General features: G+C 41.5%; 1 protein-coding gene across 1 annotated transcript in view; it reads left to right on the plus strand.

The window, feature by feature from the left end:
- Nucleotides 1-27,822, plus strand: part of brinp2 (bone morphogenetic protein/retinoic acid inducible neural-specific 2) — a 90,580-nt gene that overhangs the window by 58,726 nt on the left and 4,032 nt on the right. The window contains exons 6-7 of the mRNA XM_028978117.1: nt 705-941; nt 26,720-26,942. Of these exons, the coding sequence (XP_028833950.1) occupies nt 705-941; nt 26,720-26,942 (460 nt within the window). The remainder of the gene's footprint in view (nt 1-704; nt 942-26,719; nt 26,943-27,822) is intronic.

A 27,822-nucleotide genomic window follows, 5' to 3' on the forward strand; every position in this document is an offset into this window, starting at 1 on the left:
TTTCCAGGCCTTTTATTCATTGATCTAACCAACCATCCTTTCATCCATGCTCTATACAAATCAGCTGTATACCAGCCATTTATGGGCACGTGGCAGGAATATTTATCAGAAAGAATGCTGCAGTTCTATTGCACACACAGGTGTCACAGGTTTAACATACATGCTTTTCGACTGCAGAAAAACACATACACACACACGCACACACACACACACAGACAGGGGCAGCCTAGGCCACAACATTAACACGCCAATGAAACAATGTGAATTCCTTCAGTTCTTCAAAATGGGCTCACAGCCCATTGTTCTTCAGAATAATGCAGACAATCATGGATTACTTTGGTGTCTGCCCTGCTTAAGTATTCTCTTTTGAAGTGGGGTCTTAATCTTTACAAGTCCATAACAAGTAGAAATTGTCCCCGAATGAAAACGCTGGTGGAAAATAAAAGTTGCCTGTTAATTTGTGAGATTGAATTCAGCCCAGCTAACAGGACGATTCGGATTACACTACTCTGCAATAACTGGCATTTAAATAAGAGTTAAAATCATCTGTGGAATAGCAAGAATCCATTAGTGGTCTCACAACAGAACCAATTTAAAGGTATAGAACCACTGGGGAGCAATACGATGGTGGCATCCTTCTAAATTGCGAGTAAAGGTGTTGTGATTTCCATCTGTCTCGCTCTCTATCTCTCTCCCATGCGTAGGCTTGCAGGATGTGCTTCCAGAGTTCCTGCGGAACCGCTTTGTGGAGGCGGCCCTCAGTTATGTGGCATGTAACTCGGAGGGCGAGCTCTTGTGCCGGAACAACGACTGCTGGTGCCGCTGCTCCTCCAAGTTCCCTGACTGCAACTGCCCCTTTGCTGACATCAAAGCCATGGAGGAGAGTCTTCGAAAGAGCAAGGAGACCTGGACCAACTGTAACGAGGAGTTCATGGAGTCGGGTAGGTCTGAACTCTGCATCTTTGCTCTTTCATTTATTTTTCGGTGTTTTTTTTTTTTTTTTTTTTTTTTTTCTGCCGGTAACTTATACTGAAGTGGTTCAGTGGGAATAAATCTTCATAAATCCACATAATGACAAGGTCCCAGTTTCTGGGATGCATTAATCAGTTTGAATCCGTTTTTAGTTGAGGTGATCTCAGCTGTATTTTGCTGTCTCCAACCTGATTAAAATTCCCCTTAGAAGCAAAAAAAAAAAAGTGTTCTTTAGACTTTGTTGGTGAAATGCAGGAGTTCAAAACTTTTTCAGCGGTGACCTGAAAATATCAGTCAGTGCAGTCTGCGACCCAACCTGACACCTACTCACAATAAAGAGACAAAGCTCCAAAAACTGTTAGACATTTAATCACGAAAAGCACAGTCAAACGTAACAGGATGTGAAGCAGCCTATTAACAGCAAAGTGTTGTCGTTGCATTTTTTTTCATCCATTATCTGGGGGTGAAAAAACAGAAACAGAAAAGCTCCATTTATGTCAGACCTAAAGTTTTAACAGTTTTGGGCTGCAATTTCCAAGCAAATGTCAAAAGTATTTTGTGCTTTTTCTGCTAAAACTCTCTTGTACATGGAGTCATTGCTTGACAGTTTGGGGAAAGAAGCTTTCTATGGATCTGCAAAATTCACAACATTAAATTCATATTTTCAGTTCTTCTACAAAAATCTATGAATATATGAGCCCTTTTGCATTAGAAATGAAACATACCCTGATAAATACAACCATATCACATAGGTTCTGATGCACATTTAATAGCCTGAAGGCAGCTAATTGGAGACTTCCTTCTCGTACACTTTGCATCAGGCTGTGGCAGAAGGTGCTCTGCTGGACCACCTCCAGAGCATGAGGTGGGTGTGTTCATTATTTAGTTTGAGAGGATTTTCAGCTCTGCCACCTGGTGAATCGAGACACATTCTGTTCCTGTGATGGAACTCGCCGTCTTGATCAGTTTTCTTATTTTGTTCCTGTCTGCTGTGTGGGCACCCTGCCCCCAGTGCACCATGCCAAATAATACAGCACTGGTCACCACAGTCTGGCAGAAGATGCATTGCAAAGGCCAGGAGATGTAAAAGGATGTTCTGCACCGTGATATTTTGGAGACAATGTCCACAACTACAATTATTTTATAGTAACAGGACCAAGAGGGTCTAGGCTTTAAAAAAAAAAAATCATCCTTCTTGTGCTAATTCATCTTCTATTCTGCCGCCATATCTGCCCTTTCACTAGCGGGCACAATTGGATAGCAGAAATATGCCTAGTGTGGCCACCTTTTTTTGCAGTGTTAGGACACACATGTAAAAATCTGAGATTGCCAGTGGTCATTAACCACAATCAACAATTGGAGGCAAATGGCTCTCCTAATTTTTTAATCTAAAACTGCTAATCTGTCTAACATTTTATTTGTGATAAAACCGTGTGGAACACCAGACTGTGTGTCTGGCCGAGTAGCATCGGGTTAAGGATGCATTATGTAGAATTTAGGAAGGCCTATTAACAGAAAAGTATTTACTTTTTTGGTTTTGTACTCTTTTGTTTGTGAGCCATGGGCAGATTTAAACCTCAGAAGTAACTTCAATGCTGAGGTCACATTGTAATTTCTAATTTTTGTTGTCTGAAGCCAAAATTCCCGGTGGAATTCAACCCACAGTTGCTGATAATGGTTGCCAAAGCAAAATCTTTGGAGCTGATGTCAGCCAACAGCTAATCTAGACACTGTTCCCAATGGAAAGCTTTTATTTAAGCTTACTGCTAATTATGAAATCAAAATCGTGTGCAGTACATCACTTATTTTCTTACATGTTTTTTTTCTGATATATTATTTCTAAATGTCTATCTTAAGTACCCTCCTCTATTAAAATGTGTTTATCCTTTTGGAAGAGCCATCTGGCACTTGATGTCCACTGTAGACTTTAATACTCGTGGGGTAATATGGTTGCAATCTGCAACCGCATCGCTAAACATAACATTCTGCAGTATTTTCGGAAAGCAAGGCATGGTTTCTTTCTCACTTGACATCTCATGCTGCTCCAAGATAGTGGAGTATTAATAATATTGTCATTAGGCAGTGGTGGCCTAGCGGGTAAGGAAGTGGCCCTATAATCAGAAGGTTTCTGGTTCGAATCACGATCCGCCAAGGTGCCACTGAGGTGCTGCTGAGCAAAGCACCGTCCCCACACACTGCTCCCCGGGCGCCTGTCATGGCTGCCCACTGCTCACCAAGGGTGATGGGTTAAATGCAGAGGATACATTTCACTGTGTGCACCGTGTGTTGTGCTGCTGTATATCACAATAACAATCACTTCACTTTATCTGTTTATCTTTATCGCTTTCCTTGAAAAATAACAAAAACCCATTATACATGTAGACCTTCAGGACATCCTGACCTGAACTACAAAGGTCACGTCAGGTGATGTCATTGCCATTTTGTCCTGGTCGTAGCATACTGCAGTGATTCTCAGACTTATCACAGTGAGTACTGTCTGAAAATATTTAGCTCTCCGAGTACTATCATCATGATTGACTTTAAAATCAGCAGTGTGTCTATTAATTTAATTTACATCTTTATTCCTAATTTGAAATATGTTTATTATTGGTCATTCACTGTCAAAAGGCAAACACATTACAGTTCAGGATATTAGCTCCAGTATAATAGGTACACTGCATTTAGACAGCAGTTTTGACCAGTAATCTGAGACCTGGAGTATAATGCACACCACAGTTTGAGAACCTGTGACAACTGCTTTGTTTAAATGTTTTTAGAGCAATGATTAAGTAATGTACACATCATATGATATTTATGGTTATATTACCATATTAAGGGAAAGGGATATAGTCATTGAGCCATTTTTGCATCAGCTTTTCACAACACCCCCATCTTGCTGTCCGAGGAGTGGCTATTCCAGAAGATATTAGACATTAAAGCTGGTTTAAAAGTTCTCTTCCATGCTATGTGTTTCTCTCCCGTTTGTAGCTGTTTCTTTTTGTCCCGCCTCGGGTTCCCCGACAATTCCTCCTACACTCAAATGCATATGTACTTGGCTAAAAGGTTTTTTTTCACAATACTCAGAGAAACAAGCAGATACCCACATTAGTTCAATCATCGGCATAAAAGCATGGCGTTTTATTTCAGTGTATTCTTCCGGAACAGGAATGCATTACCAAAGCAAACACGGTCCAGCACGGTCATGCAGAGATAAGTCACAGAATTTCTGTCAGATAACTGTGGCTGACAGCAGAAATTGAAAGTGAATGAAAGAGACAGATGGAGGTAGGTAGCGAAAGAAGGACGACCTGAACAGAAAGGATAAAGTTGGAATTTAAATAGAAGAAAAGGTAGAAAGAAAGAAAGAAAGAAAGAAAAAGAAAGAAAGAAAGAGAGAATGAAAGAAAGAAAGAAAGAAAGAAAGAAAGAAAGAAAGAAAGAAAGAAAGAAAGAAAGGCAAAAGAGATTTGCTGGTGCATCATGTTTTCCTCTTTCCTAGTCCTCCTTCTCCCAGGAAGTGATCCAGTCAGAGAGATAAGGTTGCCGTGTGCCTGGAAAGCCCATCTTGGCCTGTGGTGGGTATTAATGAAAATAGGCCAAATCCTGTTAACTGTAGCGTAGCCCTCATCTGAATGCATATCTCCTCTGAGCAGGTGAGGTGTGGCTCTGGGTGGAAGTCCTGCAACCACAGAAGTAGTGCTGCTACTTTAGTCACAAGTAATCATACAAACCCAATTTTCACTGTCGTAGGCCAGAATGCAAGGATAGGACACTGGTTGTGGACTCCAACCTTGCCATGATCTGTAACTGATATGGTCAAGTCGTCCAGCAAACCACAAAAACCACCTGCTGGCCATAGAGCAGCCCCACTGATTGACTGAATGTTGGTTAATGCGTTGGACATTGCTTCTGCTTCGTCATTTCACTAGAAAATAATTGTGAAAATGATGTAATTCCCAATTTTCATGATACTCAACAACACAATTAGTTCTACCCAGGCATTTCGATTGGATGACAGAAATCCTAGGTATGACAATAATGGCTCTCTGGTGGAACTATTTAAATAACCTTATTACATTGTTTACGGCTCTAAGCTGCTGCCCAAATTATGTTGCTTAGCAACAACACCCACAGCTGGATCATGGATGGAACTATTTCAAAACTAAATCCAAAAGTTTTTCATACATGAATATGAATTGCTACAGTGTGGTATAATCATTGAATGCTGGCACTGGAGGCTCCTGTAAATTGCCTGCATGATAATATCTCAGTTCTAGCCTTGCATTTTGATTGGCTGAGTAAAGTTGTGGGCATGACAATGGTGCATGTCTTTGAAGTCTTTAAATGACCCCCCCTTCGGGTATGAGCAGACTCATAACTGAAGGCTGAAGGTTTGCAGGTTCAAATTCCAAACCGCCAAGGTGCCACTGAATAAAGTACCGTCCCCACAAACTGCTCCCCGGGGCGCCTTACATGGCTGCCCACTGCTCACTAAAGGTGATGGTAGAAATGCAGAGGACATGTTTGTTTGTGTGCACCGTGTTCCATTTGCAAGCAAGTGTTTATCACCACAGTAAAAACTGTAGCATTGAGTTTAAATGAGGCATGTTACCAGGTCGTTGAGCACCTCAAGAGGTTTACTGCACTGAATTGGGTGCGAGCGTTATGTCAGCACTTCTTTTTAAACTGTCATTATTGATTGCATTCACTGCTGTAAACTCAGGCCCGGGAAGTCAAGCATTCCTCCGGCATCAAGATTATTGTATTCATCTTCACTCCCCCGACACAGTGCCGAGTGTTTAATTGTCTCAATCATTCTATTATGTTAATTGAGGAACATGCCTTGAAGTAACCGAGCAGTTTGATACATGGTACCACCAACAAATAGTCTGGCACCATTTCCCCCAAATCAAGGCCTGCCAATTTGAAATTTTCACTGATGTCTTGCCCATTTGTGTTGTATTACCCCATAAAGCATGCAGAAAAGGGAGCTGGGGTGTGGATCTCTCACAGTTCGATAGTGCCAGATGGGTATGAACAACAAAGAAAGGTTTTTCCATAAATTGATTTTGTTGGTTCGATAACTAGTGCATATTTTTAAACTCTGAGGGTTTTTTACTCTTCAAAAATGTCAGAGGAACCCCTTCATGTCCAAAAAATACAATATTCCCTTTGCAAGTGCAACTCTCTTGTTCCTTTGCAACACTTCTGAAATGTTTTTGGCAAAATAACCATTAGTGCTCATTAAAACTGCTGTCTATATGCCTATAAGATAATATTCTTTTTTATTGTTTTTTTTACACATTTTTTAACAAAAAGATTGCCAATGGATATGGGGTGAGCTTCCACATGCTTCCACATATTTCCGGAATTGCATCTCTTTGTTGTATGCTTCCCATTATGCAACTGACCCTAACCCAGTGTAAATGATTTTTTTTTTATTCTGGACTGAACTGAACAATTGACACATTCCTGTCTGTCCAACTCTGACTGCTGTATTCAAATCCTGCACTGCAGCAGTCAAGCCAAAGCCAAACAGAGAAATGTGACTGGGGGGGGGGGTGCTGGAGGCAGGATTAGGCAACTGAGGGATTGTTCAGTTTTCATAGCTATTGCAATAAGAGCATTCCAAAGTGTGCAGTGCCAACAGTCCACTCATACTTCAATTGTTGTCACTTGTACAGATGAAAGATTGAAAACAAATTGAATAATTGAGCCAACAACTTTATGATTAGCATTTCATCAGAATTGGAGTGGTGTCTTTTGGGGTGATTTTTCCATCCACAGCAGTATTCCTCATTGAAGTCAGCATTTTTAGATTTTGAGTCACATCCTCTGCCACATCCTCTGAAACATTTTTCAAAAATACTAGACAAATTGTCACTGTCTTGCTTTGGGTGTAGCATGCTCCCATCATCTTAAATTGTTGGTGTAATACTGTCACTATAGTTTTTTTCCCATCTGTCAGATCCAGACATCTATCACATCTAACATAAAAAGTTTCATGGAAATGGTAGAGAGATATAAATGTTTTAGTCTTAACTTTTACAGTTTACTGTGTAAACTTGCACCAAGAGAAAAGGGGAAATCATCTCAGAAATAATCTTTTTGGAATCTTGCAAACAATGACCCTGAAAAATGATTGCAAAATTATATGTAGTAAAACATTTTGTCCATCCCTCTAGTACAGTAAACTGGACAATGTGTATTTGCAATAGAAATGCAAAAATTTGTTGAATTTATTGGGCTAAACAAGTCATAACGTCTCTGGCAGTTTTGGCCACATCAAGCTGTCACCAGGCATCCTACTTCTTTTTCAAATTGGAACAGCACTTAAGCCATGCTGTGCAATTCCCTGAGCCGACCCAAACTGAACACGGGCAGTGGTGGTCTAGCAGGTTAGAAAATGGTTTCATAATCAGTAGGTTGCGGGTTCAGATCCCGAACTGCCAAGGTGCCAATGAGGATGGTGATCCTTGCTGTGATCCATTTTTTTTACTAAGGCTGAGATGGTGGGAAAGAGGTTCAGACAGACATGAGATGATCTGGCCAATAAAAAAAATAATAAAACACCCTGCAGACACCCTTCCATGTGTGCTCCCATGTGTGTCACGCCAAATGTGTGTCATCAAAGTCAGGTCTGGAAATCATTCAGTGTCCGTCACCCTCTTCATGTGGAGATTGGATCTGATTCGTATGAATTTAATTTTGATTTTGCCATCTCTAATTTAGAGATTAGGCTAGCAATACATTAATAGTCTGATTCATAACCTGAATAGTAACCTGATAATTATCTATAATATCTGGCTAGGAGGTTTCAGTTAATTTAATCTATGTAGTGGCTTTTACAGTATTTTTGAAGATGAACTGCATGATCATCCTCTTGCAACATTCTGTTTAGCACATTGTTTCAGGCAACAACTGAAAAAGGGTCAATTTCATATTCAGACAGATGAAGAGTACAGTTAATTAATTAACATTAGGACTTCTCATTTACTTTGACCAAATGGATTTTGTTTTTGTAGTTGTAAATGTGGGCGTTGAAGTGAAAACACTGCCCTTCGTCCTTTTCACAGTTTCCTCAGAATTTGTTTGCAGAAACTGGCTGCCAGTACGAAAGAGCAGAAATAATGGAACAAACAGCCAAGACGCAGTTTTTTTTTCTTTGTGAAATGTCACATTAAAACCTGTTCATTTGTCACGCTTTCAGAAATGGTTGTAACAGAGATTACACGCTCCGCAAGAGCCACTTCTGTGACTTAGACACTGATGTAAGTCTTTGGCTCAAGATGTGTTATATTTGCTAGGGCTCAAAAAAAAAAAAAAAAAAAAAAAAACTACATCAGTATCCAACAGAATATTAAGGGAGTCATGGCAACTCATTCTGCACATTTCACACCCTCGGTTGCATACTTTCACGCCAAGGACAGCGCTGAGGTAGAATGCGGCTGTTGTTTTCTCAGGTTGTACAATGCAGCAGCGATGGGCCAGAAGGGAGGGCTTTTTATTATGAATATTCCGCCTGCGGGAGAAAAGCTTGCTGGGATACTTCGATGCTTCTGATTCCGTATTCAGTGCAGACAGCTCCCGTCAATGTTGAGGGGTACGTGAGCTCAGTTTGAAACGTCACTCTGGCAAGCGCACAAACACAATCACATACACACAAATCCCTTCCTCTCGCTTTAAGCCAAGAAACAGACATTCAAAGATAAAGAAAAAAATTTTTGGGGGGAAAGGCAGAAAATTTGTAAAAATTTTCTTGAGATTTGAAAAATTGTAACAAAACAAAACAAAACAAAAAAAACACAGCACGGTGATCACTGGCTATGCTTCAAAACGGAGAGGGAGAAAACAGAGCGAGAGAGACAGGTAGGATTAGCACAGCCAGACAGGCACAGACAGAGTTCCTTAAAAAGCCTGAAGTCTTGTCATCTCTTCCAATCCCCCTACCCCACTGTTCAGGGACTTGGCTGATGTCCTTGTGAGCGGTGACCCCTGAAACTCCCCTGGTTCCCCAGGGGGCACAGAGACTGCTGGTTTGTCCTGAGCTGGGGACAGCTCACTTTGTCAAGGTCCTCTGCAGATTACCTCCAACCTCCACCAAAGGTGTAGGACAAGACGATGCCTCAGATCTTAGGCACATTTAAACACACACACACACACACACACACACACAGAGGCTGACATAAGCAAACAAATGGACAAAAAACTGGGACTTTTAAAAGGTCATATATTTCACCCATTTACATTTATGGCATTTAGTTGATGCCCTTATCCAGAGCGACTTACAGGGACGGCCCCAGTTGAGCAACTCAAGCATTAAGTTGCTTGCTCAGAGGCACAGTGGTAGTAAGTGAGGTTTGATCTTGGGTCTTCTTACACACAATTTCCTTGAGACCGCATTAAACATCAACATTTTTTTGTTCACCAAACTTGGTAGTCCAATTAACCACTCAACGTGGCACCAAGTTGCTGCTCTGATACAACAGCAAATCACCATTGTGACAGTGAACACACATCAGTCAATTTCACTCTCTATTTAAAATAAGAAAAAATAGTGAAGAGGCTGTCACTGCAGCACAGCACATGGTGCACAGACTGAAATGTGTCTTCTGCATTTAACTCATCACCTTGGTCAGCTTGGTCAAACTGGACTAAATTAAATTGCACGGAAAGAGTGGACCTATATTGGACTAAATGAAAGATCACGGAATGAGTGGAACGCCATCCTCCTCAAGGTGCCTTGTATGAGTATAACTTTGAAAAGATTTCAAAATCTTAAATTAATTAGTGATGCCATTGCAGCTACAATTTTTTTCTGTAATGTCTCTGTTTGTTGCATAAGCAACACACTCACAAACACAATCTCACAGTGATGTACAACCACACACCACCTATAAACCAAGTAACAGATGGATCCAAATTTTCCCCATATGCTAATAGAACACATCTCTGTTGTAGAAAGCAGCTGTGCGTGAGTAGCTTCTTTGGTCTTCGCTGAATATCATGACAAAAAGCATTCCTTGAGGTACTCAAACAAGCTAGTCAGAATCATGCTGTTGGCTGATCTTGGTCTGAACATCAAACGTAGTAGCTTTTGGCGGCCAGTCTTAATTTTCATTTTAGTCCTTGCATCAAGCTGTCATTTTAGTTTTTAGTCACGTCCATACTCATTTTAGTCTAGTCAAGTTTCAAAGTCTGAACATTTTAGTCAACAGCGGTTCTCTCTTCTGCATTGGTCTTGTTTCCTGACTGTGTCTACAGCTGCTGAGTAGTTGCTGAACCTATAGCAGGCCACCATACAATCATTCGGGCTCTTTCTCAGCATTTCACAATTCCTTGGTGTCCACTGTGGATCCTGGTGAGGACATCAGCACGCATGCTCCGTGAAATGATGATTCTGTCCCCATGTAGGATTAAACCTTGTGAAGTGGACAGGCGCTGCCTCACACTGTAACATGGTGTAATATCATGTGGATCGTTGGTGCATACCTTGGCCATCCAATTCTGATGTAATGTTTCACCTTCTCCATATCCCTGTCTTTCTCTGTCTCCAGGCATTCTTGTTCTAGTTGTGTGCAGGAGATAGGCTAAGCACTGTTGACTGCTTCTTCGTATGCCTCCACCTTTTGGATCAGTTCACAGACATCTTCAGTGACAACTGGTTGAGGGTGTCTGGAAAGTGCGTCTGCCACTATAAGGTCTTTGCCAGGGACATATACTGCAGTTGGGTTGTGGCGCATCATTCACATGAGTAATCTTTGACACCTTAAAGGGACTGAGTCCAGGTCTTTGGTGTCGATCAGTGGGACCAGTGATCGGTCTGAAGTGTGAAACTTTCTCAACCATACAGGAATTTTTGAGAATGTGAGAACGCCCACACAGCTGTGAGACATTTTTTTTCTATCTGTGCGTAATGATACTCTGCATCAGATAGTGTTCTTGAGCAGTAAGCAATTGGTTTCAACACTGCCTCGTGGTCCCACACTATAACTACGGCTGAACTAGCTGCTGTCAACTGTGCTTACTATAGTCGCATTGGTGATGTGTTATTGTACCTGAACCCGGTGTTTTCAATTTCGCGATAGCAACACAAACCCTGACAAATAAAATGCACTAGTGATTCAGTCCTTTTTTGAGCGTGAGACGAGGTGGATGGGAGTTTGTTTGCGGTATTCAGCGTACTTTGTCGTTTTGTGTTGATAGGCTTTGGTTGCTTGCTGTACCAAAGCTGTACAGTGTCTGGATGAACCTCAAGCCTTACACAGCTTGCAAATTATGTTTCACTCATTCTGTCATGTTTTTTGATTTCACTCTGCCAGAAATACCAGGCTGTACAGCTCCACCTACAGGACTGGAGATTGTAGTCGCACGCTGACTCTTACCTCTGCTGACCTTACAAAGAAAAACACCCCTACATGATTTAGTTTTTGTTATCATCACAGGAGCATCATTTATTTTTGCATCTTGTCAATCTAAATTGTTGGGTGGACTGGTCTAGAGACGAATGTGTGTGCACAAGCGATGGGGAAAAAAATCTGAAATTTACAGGGACAGGTCCGCATTGGAACGAAGAATGTATATTAGCAATTCAAAAGACTTGGGTCAAAATTTGCAATGGACATAAATCAACCAGCCAGCAAACGAACATACAAGCAAAAATGGACCAGAGATGCCACCTTCAAAATAATATATATAAATAAATGGGCCCGGGAGGCTCATTTTTGTATATTTTGTAGAACTTATATATATAAGTTCTACAAAATATACAAAAATGAGCCTCCCGGGCCCATTTATTTTTGGCACAAAAACAGCATCATTAAACTTGACCAGGGGCTCTTGGGATAAGTAGCACAGATGGATGTGAGTTCGTTGAGGCGTGTTCAGAAATAAATGTCTTCTGTGGGGGGGGCACTGTCACCAACAACAGTATTAGGCCTGTCCGTTTCAGGCTGCCTACCACACAGGCCTATAAATAGTCAAGCCGCCCCTACTTCTGCTGACAGATGTGAAAGACAGCGGCGCTTCATCTTTTGGATGCCTGTGCGCCTGTTCAGATAGGAAGCCGTCAGATACTGGGTGATCTGAGGGCCTCATGCAACAAATTGAGGTGAAAATTATAAGCGATTGTCATTGTGAAACACAGCACAGCACACGGTGCACACAATGAAATGTGTCCTCTCCTTTAAACCCATTACCCTTAGTAGGCAGTGGGCAGTCATGACTGGTTATGGGGCCGCTTCCTTAACCCCTAGGCCACCACTGCCCCAACAACAGCATTCTTTTCAATTTCAATTTTCCCAGCTACACCACGCAAGTGTTCTTAACCAACCGAATATGCTCTTATTCTGGAGTGCTGAATAATGAACCCCACTTGAGAATACATTGCGTGATTATTTGTTATTAGCATGCCTAACACCCCCTAGACACTATGGAAGGGCAGATGTTGTGCCATTTGCAAAAACTCTTACTGTGCTCTTCACCATCTGAAACAGCCCAGCCGCCATTCATCTGTCTCATCAAATCTCTAAAACAAAACACACCTTCTGTATAAGACCTGAGTGTGTAAAGTAGCTAGAAGTGGCATGAAGCCATTCAGAAACTAAACATGAGGGTTTTCATTGGAACCAATGAAGCAATAATACTTATTTAACCAACAAATATAGTTATCCATTCATTAGAACTACTATAATATAAACCATAATCTACATTTGATGATTGGATATCCGTGCACATTTTAATATTCCTTAAATTCAAAACAGTTGGGAATCCATTACGTAGTCTAATACTACATGAAATGATTTGAACAATTCATGGATAAAAGATAAAAGAACATTTGCAGTTACATAAAATATTTCATCTTATCTAAACTTGTCACCAAGTTTAGTTGTAGCTATTGGTTTACATTTACATTAATGAGTGGCACAGTGCATCGAGTGCATCCTACATTCACTAATTACAAGCTCAGCCCCCCAGGAGCAACATTTAGGGCTGGGGATCAGGCACAGCAGGGTAAAAATGGGATAATTTAGTATGTTTAGAGTTCGTGTAGAGTACAGGATAGTTGAAGTAAATTTATTTAGCATTACTTATTTATTTACTTTACTTTGCCAGGGGAATAAAATAATTATAATGCGCCCAGACAGGCACATATTGAACACATATAACACGTCCACACACCCACACACTGAGCACATAAATCCAGTGCAGCAGACTGCAGCAGAACCGATAATGACACAAATAGACGCACCAAGCTGTTGCATCTCGTGAGGCAATGTGCACCTGCAGAGGATATGGTACGTAGAGCACTTCCCTTCACTTTCATTCAATTAACGTCGCCATGGACACCTCCTAAATATATATATATGTGTGTGTGTGTGTGTGTGTGTGTGTGTGTGTGTGTGTGTGTGTGTGTGTGTGTGTGTGTGTGTGTGTGTGTGTGTGTGTGTGTGTGTATATATATATATATATATATATATATATATATATATATATATATATATATATGCAACTTGGTCGTGTCACAAGGTCATGAAAGTCATTTTTTGGACTGTGCCACTTTGTCATTACATGTTTGCTATTCCACTGCCTCTCCACCGGTGCAAAGTGCTCACACCATGAAATGTCAGACACCAGGCCACAGGGCTAGATTTGATTTGTGGTGACCATGACAACGAAATGCTTTTTTTGTGGTTGTTTGGTTGTTTGTTTGTTTGTGAGCGAGTCACAAGCCCCGCGAAGGGCTGGGCCGTCTGACGCCCATGGCAGCATTTATGAGACCGTAAATATTTTTTTACCGCCAGTGGTGCCTGCCCACAGCAGCCCATCACACAAGTGTTATCATAGCAAGGCCTGCAGTCACAGGAAGGTCACAGGCAGCTAAAGCTACACTCCCACTCCTTGTTGTGTTCTTGTCAAAGCAAAGATGACATATTTCATGCTTCTTTTTTTCTCTGCCTGCATTGGTCGTTCCGTCTTTATTTAGGTGCCATTTCATTGGCTCCCAGAGCACTGAGGAAGGATACAGTATTACTTTCTTGTTGCAGCTGAAAAGTCCTGCGGTAATGTTTTATTTTTATGAGTTTTTTTTTTTTTTTCCTCCATCTGCGATCAGAGCCGCAAAGAGAGATTGAGAAGAGAGCGCTATCCACTAACAGCATTGAGATGTTCTGTTCTGATACAGAGGAATCCCTGGCAGCAAATGGCAGTTCTCCATCACAGAGGCTGTAGGGAAAATTTAGCCATTAAAGGAGTCCACAGTACTGAGAAACGGTCTGGAGATGTGTGATATACATATTGTCTACAAGAGTGGTTTTTACATCTTTGAGCATGAGCACTACCTCCAAATATATTTGCCCATTATGACCAGCAATACTGTCCATTATGACCAAAAACACAGTGAATGGAAACATTAACAGTACTGAAGTGAAGAGAAAGTGGTTGAGTTGTCATCGTGGTACACAGCAAGCATAGAGAACAAAACGTGTCTAGTGTGTAGGGACGGTACCTCAGTGGCCTTGGCGGTTTGGAATTTGAGCCTGCAACCTTTTGGTCACGAGTCCGCTTCCTTACCTGCTAGGTCACCACTGTACCCCCATTGTATTGAGGATATTAAAAAGCAGCAGTTGTGAAACTGATAATTATTGCGGAGAACCCAGTCCACTACCACTAGAGGGTTCCACAGTAGAGGCAAGATTCTACGGTAATATCATATTCTTGAAATCTAACACAAAAAAAAACACGTATATGAAAAGCCCATCATATCGAACTACATACAACAGAATACTCGCAATCTGCGACATGAAGACTAAGAATTCAGATTCAGAAAACAAATGCAACTGGTGTGTTGTAATGCCACACGTTCATTTAATGTGCCTACACATTGGGGCAATAAAAAGGCGGCATGCAATGGCGCAGTACATACATGTCTGGATTTAACCCCTTGCACCATGGATTGAATTAAATTATAATCATTCAGTTACGACTTCCATTGTGCATTTACCTACTGAACATATTCTGTGGGCACACAGGCACATTTTGACATTTTGAATTCTTCTAAAATTGTCAAACCAGAATGATGCTTCCTAGGATTTTGCTCTCTATAGTTTACAGTTTTCTTCCATTAATGTTCTTTTCAAAATGTTATAAACGTAGTCTTTTGAAATGTTTGAAACCAATACTGATGTTTTCCCAGATGTAAAGGAAGTAGTCAGAATCCTGACAATGCTGTTGCCATCATTTCTCATCGCTAAGTTTAAAAAAAAAAAAAAAAACTCCTGTGCTTTAACAGAAGTTTTCCTGCTGAAAAATCCGCCTTGCCAACCACCACTGCTCGCGCCCAGAGCCACGAACGCTGTCTTCATCGCAGAAGCGAGGCGCGTCTTCGCGCCCCTTCCCCCGATGGCGAGTGCAAGGATTTATGATCTGCTACCAGCGCTTTCCTTTCTGTGAAGTATTACATATAATTGCTAGTGCATCGCCACAGGACACAGCATAGGAGGTATCCTCCACTACCCCGCTGTCCTGCTGAATAATATATGCCCTGTGATCGATAGATAAAGACCAGAATTAGCATTCACGCAGCAGCAGGGCCTCATACCGAGTGAGAAAATCAAGGTCGGCTGACAGTGCTCCTTTAAGACCACATAAAGACAGCGAGTGGTCTGTCTGGCTTGAGTTATCGCCCCGTGCTGGAAGTAATCTCCGCCCGCGACATCCTGATCCCTTTCAAAAGACCCCTGTCTCCGTCCCTGGCGACCGCTGCCATTCAATTAAATGCTATCATTGACAGGTTTGAGAGGGACGAGGGTGAATTAGACGTCGGTGCAGCCAATGATGGCCGACGCCGCGGTGATCTCGACAAGATGCACTTCCCGCTGATATGCCATCATGGCCGATTTAGAGTTTCAGTGGATGTGCTGTGGCCCTGGATTTCATATGTTTTTCAAACAGTCTTAACAGACCAATTGGAATTTTATATGCAGTTTCAGTCTTGATGGTGTTTTGATGGTCAGACAAGGCTCAGCGCCGTGGGCGTTCTCGCTAATGTCACATAATCTAAGAGTTCCCTGTTTTTTTTTTTATTAAAATCACACTGAAAAAAACTGTGGAAACTAGCATGCAATGGTGACCAAAACCATACTTTAAGCAAATCAGCAACGTTTGGTCAAGTTTACTCTCATTCTGGTGTTTGTTCAGATTTTTTGGTAATGTTCAGTAACACCCAGACACAATTTATGGTGTTCACATGTTACATGCAAACGTGCTAAACTTGCATTTGTAATTTTTCATTTTAACTGGTATAGGTCTTCAGCAGAGGAATCCTGGCTAATCAGTTCTAATAGTTAACCAGCCAGTGTTTTTTTTTTTTTTTTCAGAAAGGTTATATTGTCCAAATCATTTTCCAAAATATATTATATTGTTATATTGTCTAAATCATTGTTGTCTAATTGAAATTAATAGTGTGGAGTCTTTTAATCCATAGACTGAAACTGATCACAATTTTTACCAATCAGTTTTGTTCTGTTTGTCTGTGTTTGTGTTATTTGTATGTTTTTTTTTATTGTTTTTCCAGTTCATTATTTCAGTTTAATGCAGTAAAAGGTTTATTTTACTCCATAGCCTGTAACTGTAAAGTTTACTGTTTATTAGTATGCAATCATAATCATCAATCCATATGATGCTTCATATTTACAAGAACAGTGAGCATGAAGTGTTATCATCTACTGTAATTTTTTAGTGTGTATGTCTCAACTACAATTGTTATTAAAACAATTACATTTACATTTACAGCGTTTATCAGAAGCCCTTATTCAGAATGACTTACAATCAGTAGTTACAGGGACAGTCCCCCCCTGGAGCAACTTAGGGTTAAGTGTCTTGCTCAGGGACACAATGGTAGTAAGTGGGATTTGAACCTGGGTCTTCTGGGTCATAGGCGAGTGTGTTACTCACTTGGCTACCACCACCACAATTATATGATGTGTAAGGTTTGTCAATTAGCATCTTAAATAAAGGGTAATCATTGAATACTGTCAATCGTAATTTTCACATTAATAAACGAACACTCAGGGAGTGGGTTCATGTTAATGAAGTGTCAGAATGGCACCAGGCCATTTAGTAGAAAGGACATTTTTCTTTTTTTCCTCTCCTGGCCAGAAGATGATGGGCTCCCATAAGAGGAAGGTTATGTAGCTGGTTACCCACTCTTACAGGGAGCTCCTCTGTGATGCCGTTGCCTCAGGCTTTCAACTGGGGAGGTTCAGGCTCCAGTCATATTTGAAATCCATTGTGCTAAACAAATAAGAGGAAAATGTATTTTGGATTCCTCCGTGGTGCTGTTTACACTCTGATCTTTAGGAGCTATCTCTGTGTGCTGCTTACCTTGAGTGGATTAAAAAAAAAAGCCTGAAAGTTCACACCTTCTTCCAACAAACAAGCCACCTGGGACACCTGCTACACACTCGCGCAACCGTGAAATGTCTCTAGCTAATTCGTCCGCACCAGAACAGCAGATAATGTAATTAATGTTTAGGAAACTCTTTTGGTGACTAACTGTTGCCTGCAGCATATTAACTTGTGAGCGTCATGACTGATCTGCCACGTCTCAACAGCCTTTTCAGCGATTTCGCTTTCATTTTGAGAGGCAGAAACCAAAGTATGGCAATGCTGGCATCTGAAGCCACCAGCAAACTGGCTTCACTAGAATGCGTGGATTCTTTTTACGGTGCTCTATCAGGGTCACAAAACTGCTTTCCCTCCCATCACATCTGAGACCACCCCTGCCATCAAAAGTCTAATTAAGCAAGTGCGGCAAACTCCCAGGCAAGGCATTACATACGATCCAACGGCTGCCTTGGGGCATCGACTTTCTGCGAATGCCGTGCCATTGTACGATCTGACACAGACGTATGATGTACAAGTGCAAAGCTTGCCAGGTGAGATGGAAGGCACCAACCAGCCACCCTTCCCCTTGAGCGAAAAAAGTCCCGAAGACTCCTCTGAGCAGCTGGCCTTCGCCGGAAAGCCGGCTGACAGCTGGTGATGTCTATTAAAGTTAAAATTATGTATTTGTTCGATGATATCTCCCTCAATGCATCGCTCAAAGTGTGACTCATTTTTCTCAAGGCCAGAGAGCTCGTCTGTGAAAAGCAATTGGACCCAATCCAGCGGTACTCCTCCCGTGCAGTAAACGCATAATCTAATTCAAATCTCAGCGCCCTCGCCGGGTGGTCCTGCAACTTCACAGTGCTGGGAGCCACCTAGGATATTCTGTCCAGAACTTCTGCTTTAGAAAGACTGGCCTGGATAAGCCCTGACATCTGTAAAGCAGTCCTAAGATGTTATTTCCCCCCTGAACCACTGCATGGTACTGACTCAAATCTTTTGCAGAGCGCTGAAGCAGTGCCTGACACCTGTAACTTTTTCTTTAGGTCTAGGTTATGCTCACAGGTCTTTGCTGTCACCACAGATGTGAGCGGACAATATTCGGGCATCCTTTCTCTTAACATGTGCCGAGCATGTGTATTTGAGCTTCACTTTACTGACAGTCTGTCGGATGTTCGGTTTTGGCCACCATGCCTGTTTTCTATTTCTGCCTACTTCATTCACATGCAGATTTGACTGACCTTACAACAGTGTATTTATTTTCAGCGGAGATATCTCTGCAGTGCTGTACAGACGAAGGGTGTCCCAAGTCTCACCATATATATTAACTATATTCAATAATTAATATATTTTAACGCCATGTATGTATTAACTTTTGAGCCTAATTGAGGAGCCACTGTGAGAGGTCTAAAATGTTCTCTAGTTTAACATCTGAATCATGTGAGCACGTAAGCAGGGAGAATAGATTATTCAGGAGTTATTAATAACAAGCAGAAAAACGTCAAGTGTGTGGTCGGGGCGTGAAAGCAAGAATGGGGTTCCTCTAGACAGTCACTGTAACAGCGTCAGGTCACTGGTGACAACACCGAAAATGATCTTCTTTTTACCAGGTCTGGTTATTCAATACTTTGATCTGTCACTCAGAGTGATGAAAGGGAGCCTACTGAATGTGTTTAATGCATTAAGTTGCCTGTCAAATTTTCATCTTGGTTTCTGCTGTTTCTGACCTTAATGTATTCCACAGCACAGAAATTAAACCCAAAGTGTATATTTAATAACTCTATTTTATTGCCAAGTTTTTTTTGATTGAATTGAAACGTTAAGAAGACAGGCTGTGGACACACAGGAAATTTCATTGCCATCTATGGGGATCAGACTGGGGATCATGCAGTCCAGTCATAGAAAAACACCGTCTGCGTCAATAGCATCATTGTTTCATGAAAGTCTGACTGGTTTACAATAAAGAACTCTTTACAATAATTATTTTATAGTATAGTATACTCTAGTATAGTATAGTGTAATTTCACCCCCAGCTCCCTGCCAAAATCCTAAATCATGGGCTGGAGTCTGAGAGGGTCAGAAAGATTCTAGATATATAGGACCCTATTTCAGCTATCTAAAATTAATAGCATGAAATAGAAAGCGAAAATAGCACTAATGTTCTTTTGACAGTGCAGAAATCAGACTTTGTTTTTGGGCAAAGCAGTGAGACACTAACCCAATTCTGAGGTTTTCGATATAGAATCTAATCTATTAGGGGCAGTGGTGGCCTAGCAGGCCCCATAATCGGACGGTTGCTGGTTCGAATCCCGATCCGCCAAGGTACCACTGAGGTGCAACTAAGCAAAGCACCGTCCCCACACACTGCTCCCCGGACGCCTGTCATGGCTGCCCACTGCTCACCAAGGGTGATGGTTAAAAGCAGAGGCTGTGCTTTTCTGTGTATCACAATGACAATCACTTCACTTTCTCTCTCTAATCATCAAATCACAATGTGTCATCACCTCACCAATGGGGGCAGACAAATCTTTGGCAAATTTCTATTCAGGGTTTGTACACAATTTTTCCAAAGAATTTTATGTTATGTGCAAAAAAAAATTATATTTACCAAAATACTGTTAAACTAACTTTATGACAATCCAGAAAAGTTTAACTTTAATGACATTGTTTCTCAAAGTTCGCACAGCCCGAGCTCGAGTAAAACGTCCCAATCAGGTTCGGGATTAAATCATCTTCTGTAATTTACATGACTTTTAATTGGACACAAGATGCTGCGGAGGTGCTGGAATGTGAAGCAACACACGCAGCACCACGTCACATGGTTCACTACGTAAAGCCAGCAAAGCTACTATAGACCTGTGGAACATTGTTAAACATTGTAGTTGTAAAAACAGTCTTAAAGGAACTATGTACTCAGTCAGATTTCAATGACTCTTCCATAACTTTTTATGTTTATTTTGTATTCCAAAACTTTACAAGACCTGGACAATTCTCTTTTCAAAATCCACGACTTTTCCATTTTTTAATGACTGTTAGAACCATGTCTATAATGACTATACCTTAAATATAACAGTATGTAATAAGGCATGTCTAAATCATAGATACAGTATAGTAGGCCAGGAAGTTTTCCAGATAAATAGTGCCTTACAAGCCTCATAGGCCAATAAAATGCTGGTCTTAGTGAAAATGTGACAATTTTTATTTTAAAGGATCATTGATGATTGCAGTCATATCATGTAGTTTACACACTTAAATATAGAGTACACCATTTCAGCTTGCAAAAAACATCCATCAGTGTAAATACAATTGAATTTTAAGGTCAGTGCACTGCCTCTGTGTTTTAAAAGCACTCTTTTTCTGTGCAGGCTTAATGCTGGTGTTTCTGAAAGGCTTGCAGTATAGCAATCAAATTTTGTATTCAATAACAAGCTATTAAGGAAAATGTAAGGCTTGATATCTGAAACCAGCATTAATATTTCAGTTTATGAAATTTGATACCAGATAATTAAACAAATGTTCTTGGCACACAACAAATACACATCTACAGAATCAAATGCTTTTTGATCTGTGATGATTTTATAAGGCCTTAACATACCACGTGGCTTCCATGTATAAAACATATCCATACAGGCCAGATCAGGAGTTAAGATGTGTAGAGTTAACCTCGGACGCAACCTTGAAAACGCAACCTTTTTTTTCCAACATTCAGATGCTTTTCCCTCGTAAAAGCACCCACAAGAGTGCAATTGAGAAAAAAATCTGATGGCACCATTGAACTATAATAGATCTATAGCCTGTTTATTCCTGGCAGATGAGGGGATTCCTATGGGAGTGGCTCAATGGTGCATGAAGCTGAGGAGGCAGCTTTTCTGCTGGATGATGTGTTTGCAAACATGACATGCCTGCTGAGCGTGGTCCATGACGATTCGGAGTAATTCATATTTCTGATGGCATTTTGCTGAAAAATATGTAGCTTGAACGGAGCAATAGGTCTGACATAAAATGTTAAAATACATATGACAACTGTTGGAAACAGGACTAACTCTAGAAATGTTTCAAGGTGCAGATCATGAATTATGTCTTAGTAAACCATGTTTTACTGTGCGTATTAAACCCTGCAGATCATCTCAGATACAAGCGCAGCATTACTACAAGTTTGGCTACAACTTCCATTGTTCTCACTGTGAAGGGTGAAAAAGAAAGACACTTAAGATCTTAATTAAATCTCGAGCAGCAGATCTTCCACCAATCAAAAAAATCTAAAGCATGATAACAAGCATAGCAATGATAGCATCCCTGCTATCATTTCACTATTTATTAATGGATAAATCATAATGTCCAGATATATAGACATACAAAGATTTTACATTGTTGAAGGCATCTGTCTACTTTATTGATATTTTAATTATTATGTTCATTCTTAAACTTTTTTGAAGGTCGGTCAGGTGCCAGCATGATCTGTTGATGTATTTTGAGTTCAGTCTACAGGTGTAGAATGAGAAAGATGCTCAGATGATCAGATGTTGCATTTTCTCCTGGAGAAACATGAGTTTTGTTAGTGGTTTGGGCAGATTTTTTATTTATTTTATTCTCCTGCTGAGATGAACAGCGGCACAAGGATGTCAGATCCTGCAGACGCTGTGCAGATGGATGTGTCTGAGAGATTCTCCATTCCCCACCCCAGAAGCGCTTCAGCATATTTCGGATTTGCACCTTCTGTCTGAGAAAATAGCTGCACAGTGCTTCACTTTGTATGCATGAGAACAGGCAATCACAGGCGAGCAGATTTCAGTGCGGATCTATTTGACTGATCCACATTAGTGAGAGACCCCCTCAATCGACCCTACAGAACATTTTGAATCATGTTCCTGCCGAATGAAGTCCTCTACAGCCAGGTCACAGCTCGTTTCATGAGAAAGGCTTTCATGTTGCAGTGATTTATTTAGGCTCCTCCCACTTCTCCCAGTTCCAGCAAACAGCACTCCACATTGTATTTAGCATCAGATGCCTATATTATTCCAAGCTGACGTCTCCTGCTGACAAACACGCCTATTTACATGATTTACATGGGCAGCCTCTTTTTATAGGAGAAAACATGGCGGTTGTTGAAGTACAGGGGTCTCTTGTCTCACATCCTACAGTTGCTTTGTGGTCTGCCTTTTGCATTTGTTTTACTGTGGATAGAATAAATGTTAATCTGAAAGGTTCAGGCCTGATGAAAGGAAGCGCTCTCGACCTTGCATATCTCCTGCTTTGTGCATCACGCCGCAGGCTGAACCTGTAGATTATAATTGCCCTCCTACTGCTTTATTCACATGCAAAGCAGTTCATTACAAGTGTAATGAATGTGCTTATTTGCATCAAATGACTGAAAATTAGAGGAAATATTAAAGCAGTTTATGAGGACTGCCTTTACTCTGATATGCACTTGAGCTTGATATCAGTGTTCAGTAATAAGTCAAGCTTCTATATAGATCTATTTTGCCTTGAGGAAGTAAATCATGATTGTCTCTGGTCATCAGAACTGAGTAGGAGTAAATATGATGAGACCACAGGGGGAATGAAAAGCATTGTGTGCTACAAGAAACATGATTTTTTTTATCAGCATTAATCAATCACAATATCTCTGGATCAAACAGCAGCCTCTAGAATGGTTACTTGAATGGCAGAGAAGAGGCTTCTAATACAATTAAGAGGATCCAACTCACACTTTCACATTCCCTTATATTTTTGAGTAATTCAAATACTTACTCACTCAGTCACTTTCCATAATCTCATTGTCCTGTTACTCAGGGTCACTTTCGCCTGAGTCGATCTCAAAAGAATGGGTGCACCACGGGGCACATACACAAACACACCATTCAATCACACATTCACATGGACAATTTAGAGTCACCAGCTCACCTAGTGCACATGCCTTTGGATGGCAGGAACCCACATCACTACTAGGAGAGAGTAACGTGGCCTCCCACCTCCTAGCTTGGAATCGAAATAGTAATTTATTACTATGAAATTATCTTTTTGCTTATGACTAAGCATCAATGTTGAAAAGTGATAGTATTGACGAGGGATTTTTTGAAAGCACTTTGTTACATAGTGCTTGGATAGTGTTTGAAATTGTATTTATTTAATTGCGTGTCAATCTGAATTCTTGAATGTAAGTGTTGTGAAGATGATGTGAAAGTGGTCCCATGATAGTTTCATCAAGGACACTAGGTTACACTTGTGTGTATCATACAGAGGAGTACATTCCTCCTCTTCAGACATTCTTGCTCTGACATTAGCAAACATCTCCCAAGCGGTACATTTATTATTTCACCATGAAAATTAAGCCCATACTAAATGACTGCATTATCAATTTTAATATTAGTAGTGATAGCACTAGGGGTGTTAGAAAATATTGATACAGCAATATATCGCGATATTTTATGTGCCGATATTGTATCGATACAGGGACATCAAATTTCGATATTTTTGCATGCACATGTAGTCCACCAGGTGGTGGAGTCGAGCGTTTTAGTGAGGTCAGTGGAGATGGGAATCAGTGTGTGACTACAACCTCCACTCCTGTAGATGGCGCTGTACAGCTGGGTACTTACTTGAATTAAGGCCTGGCATTAGTAAAAAGAGTGAGGCAGCGTCTTGTATTTCAGCTCTGTTTTTACATTTTGAATGAACTGTAGAGTATCACAGTATGTACAGTATCACAATATATTGTAATATAGTGGTATCGTGATACGTATCGTATTGTGAGATCCTTGCCCAAACACACCGCCAAGTAGCACTATTAACGCTGCATGGCCTTAATTTACATAAATGTTCAGTGTTTGAATATCTTTTTTTAAAGGCACTCAGTGAACGGGTAAAAAAAACCCAGCTCAGGATATGTAAAATGAAGGACTGCGCTGTGATTTAAATGCAGAATGTTATCTGTTGCCAGCTGTCTCACGTCGAAACGTGGACGTCCGTCGCCTCTGTCTGCGCTGTTCTTTGCAGATGTCCTTCTGCTCATTCACTGCGAACGCAGGAAATTCTCCACCCTCATTTCGAGGACAGATGAACACGAGTCGACGGCCGTCACTTCTCTGTCTCCTCCTGTTTGTGATCATGTGCAATCCTAATTTACTTCGAAGACTGAAAGTCTGCAGGGTCCATTATGGAAAATAACCTCATCCTTCTCTCTGACACTTCCTGAAAGAGCTAAATTGTCCATGAATTTGTGCATAAAGTCATAAATGCCAGAAAAGAGGAGAGTATTCCCTCTGAGTGCATTGAATACTAATATGCAGACAGGGCGAGGGGACAGGACTGCAGAAGACTGATGAACAGAAAGGGACAGGAAAGATGAGTACGAGGGGAAAATTGACCAATGAAATGCGGAATGAGATCAGCAGTGAAAGAGTGATCGAGGAGACACAGCGCGAGGGAGACGCACAAAGAGAGATATGGAGGCACGGAGCCAGCCGGTAATGTTCAGGCGGCGCCGTGCTGTTGTGGGCTTTGCTCTGTTGGGGCTCCAGATAAACAGGTCAGAGCTTTCTGATTTGCAGTGATAAGGTACACCGCGAGAGATTGTGTTTTTTTTATGAGGTTACATTTCCATACTGCGGCCCCAGCGTGCATTTGCTGATTGATGCCTGGAATACATAACTGCCGAGGCGCGTTTTCTTTGGGTCTTCCGCTGTGCGCTGTGCACATGTTCTGTGGTGAGACAAAAAAAATATTCCTTATACTTCATAAATGTGAGCTAACAGTTTTCACTCACGTCCCTGACAGAATGACAGAATCACCAACTAGACACAGCCGACTCAGCCCCATTGACAATAGCTCAATCTTGGAGATATTTCTGTGAAGATTCTCGGTCAACCAGGTGAAATTGTCTGAAAGTTGAGTCATGGCAACTGGACTTCTTTATTTAAGGTAGATATGTTTCATTCTGTGTCCACAGGACACAGGTCAATCTGAGGGAAGTTGGCTTGTGATCGCAAATTTAGCTTGGAGAGTTCCCTCCCCTGGATCAACATTGCAATGTCGCCATGACTTTCACAATTCCTGGTGGGGTCCCATATGCCTGCTTACCTGTTGCCCCATACCTCGAGGCATGGGGCAGCCATGTGATCAGAGGGGTTTTCTGGATGAGGACTGGTGTAAGTGGACGGGTGCAGGACCCTTTTTGGACTGGGTCCTGGTTGACCTTGGACACCTCGATGCTTCTCACATTGTCCCCCTAATGTTCTCGGGACACGCCGTGTGTGTGTGTGTGTGTGTATATATATATATATATATATAATGAATACATTTGAATTTGAAGGACACACATTATTTTACCCGTTTTTTTTCTTTCAGGTTTACAGCTTTTCAGTGCTCTCAGTTTATGAACTTCACCCTGTACACATTAGAAGCAAAGCTATTTGAGTACCAGTGCAAATATAATTATCTGATATAATTAACTCCAGCGAAATCTAATGTAATTAGCATACCTGGAGTCCTGACCCTCTAATCACTTATATCATGAGGCTGGACCTGCTTTCGCTCTCCAACACGCCAGACTCTAACCTTGTTTCACACACACCATAAAAAAGAACAGAGAGAAGGATCTGTGGGGAGAGGGTGGCGGCGTCCAGAGTAGCAGATAGATGGCTGAGGGACAGATAAGAGCCGGCCGGCAAGCGAAATGGGCTTAACTCACGCTCGGAGCCAGCATTAATGTTATTCCCGTAATTTACTGTCGGCCATGGGAAGCTGTGAGCCGCGCGGTTGCAGGACCAATGGGCGCGGTAATGGCCTGAAGTGGGGGGGTGCAGGGAGGCTCAACCAAAAAATACAGACCCTCTCGCTGGCTGCCAGACGAGGAAAAAAAACACCATCTATCACTACCCAAGGTGTCTTTATCAAGGTTATTTGGCAGCATAATTGATGAGTTCAGCAAGATGGCTTTTTTTTCGAGTAAGTTTATTAAAATTGGTTTTGAGGACTTATTTAGAAAGCATAATTGCTAATTTGTTGAGAAAATGAATGTTGTGACCGGGACAATGCAATTACCAGCAGCTAATGGGAGCGTAATACAACGTATTTATCCATCAGCTGTTATTAATCACGAGTTTGATAGCTCTGCCAATTTTGGGGTCAACTTCGGTCCTAAATCTTTTTTAATGTACAGCCAGGTAATTACCAGCATTTTAATTCACCCACTCCTCCAAAACCTTTAACGGCGCAGAGCATAACCTCTGCCGCAATAATCATAACATTGTCGGTCTTTTATCTGAGTTATCGTCCGTTGATGCGCTCTTTACACCGTCCATTTCTTTCGGCCGACATGCCACTTCATTTATCTCTGTTCTCTCCGTCTGCTCCACCCCAGATGAGTTCAAGGCCTTCCTGAAGAAATTGCCCACCGACCACTTCCTCAACACCTCCACCATCCTGAAGTTCTGGATGTCCGACGGGGTTCTGCAGAGACGCTACGGGCAGTTGGAGGCCAGCAGTAAGACCTTGCTGGGCAAAGCGGAAAAGATCGTGCGAAAGCTGTTCGCCCTGAGCAAGCGCTGCCCCAAACAGCCGAAGATCAGCCTGCCGCGAGAAAGGTACATCTACCGGAGGATCTCATCACGCTGTCACAAATAGTCACAATTTGCCATCGGGGTGATCAGTGAGGTGTAGTCTTACAAAGAAAAAGTTTGATTCTGTCATTTTATAGTATGTTATATTCTGTTTTTAAAATTCATGCATAATAATAGCTTTGGATTAAACATGCACTTCAATGCTCAAAGGTCACAGGCAACGGGGTTGAAACAAGCACCAAAGGATCACTCGCTTTATAATTGACGTAGGAAATATGCCGTCTTTTTTTACACACATTATCCCAGCAAAGAGCGTCAGCTCGTTAATATTCACCCAGCGAGAGTGGCGAAAGTTCAAATAATCAATGCAATTTAGCGTTAGCGGCACCGACGCAGGCTGTAAACCCATTTGCACATTTTCCCATCAAGCCTGGTGGCCCCCCGCATTAACTCGCCTCTCGGTGTCAATAGTCAATACGTGCCATGTTCTACAGCTTATTCAGGGCAGCCCTGAAAGGCTTTTTTTTTTTTTTACATGGTTCAACTGTTTGTCATTTAAAGCCAATTGGTAATTTGATTCTATGAGACGGTGAGCTGACCGAGAAACATGGTAAACAGGACTGAGAGGGGAAAATAGGGACTGAGATTGAACGGCCCTTTGCGGCCCTTGGTCAGTGTTGCCACACTGTAATTAAGTGCTCCGAGTGAGTGGCAGGCTGTAGTTAATGGCGTGCCTCTGAAAACTCCCACTCTGCTCTGACAGGCTCGGCCTGGCCCTGCTTTTTAACACAGTTCCTGCTACTGCAGGTGCTCCACACACCTAGATTAGATTATTATCGCTTCAAAAGAGAAAGAAATTGTAAAGCCCTTGTCTGCTGGTTTGGTCATGGTGTAAGAATTTGAT

The sequence above is a fragment of the Denticeps clupeoides genome, chromosome 4 (genome assembly GCF_900700375.1).
Source record: "Denticeps clupeoides chromosome 4, fDenClu1.1, whole genome shotgun sequence".
Classification (NCBI taxonomy): Eukaryota; Metazoa; Chordata; class Actinopteri; order Clupeiformes; family Denticipitidae; genus Denticeps; species Denticeps clupeoides.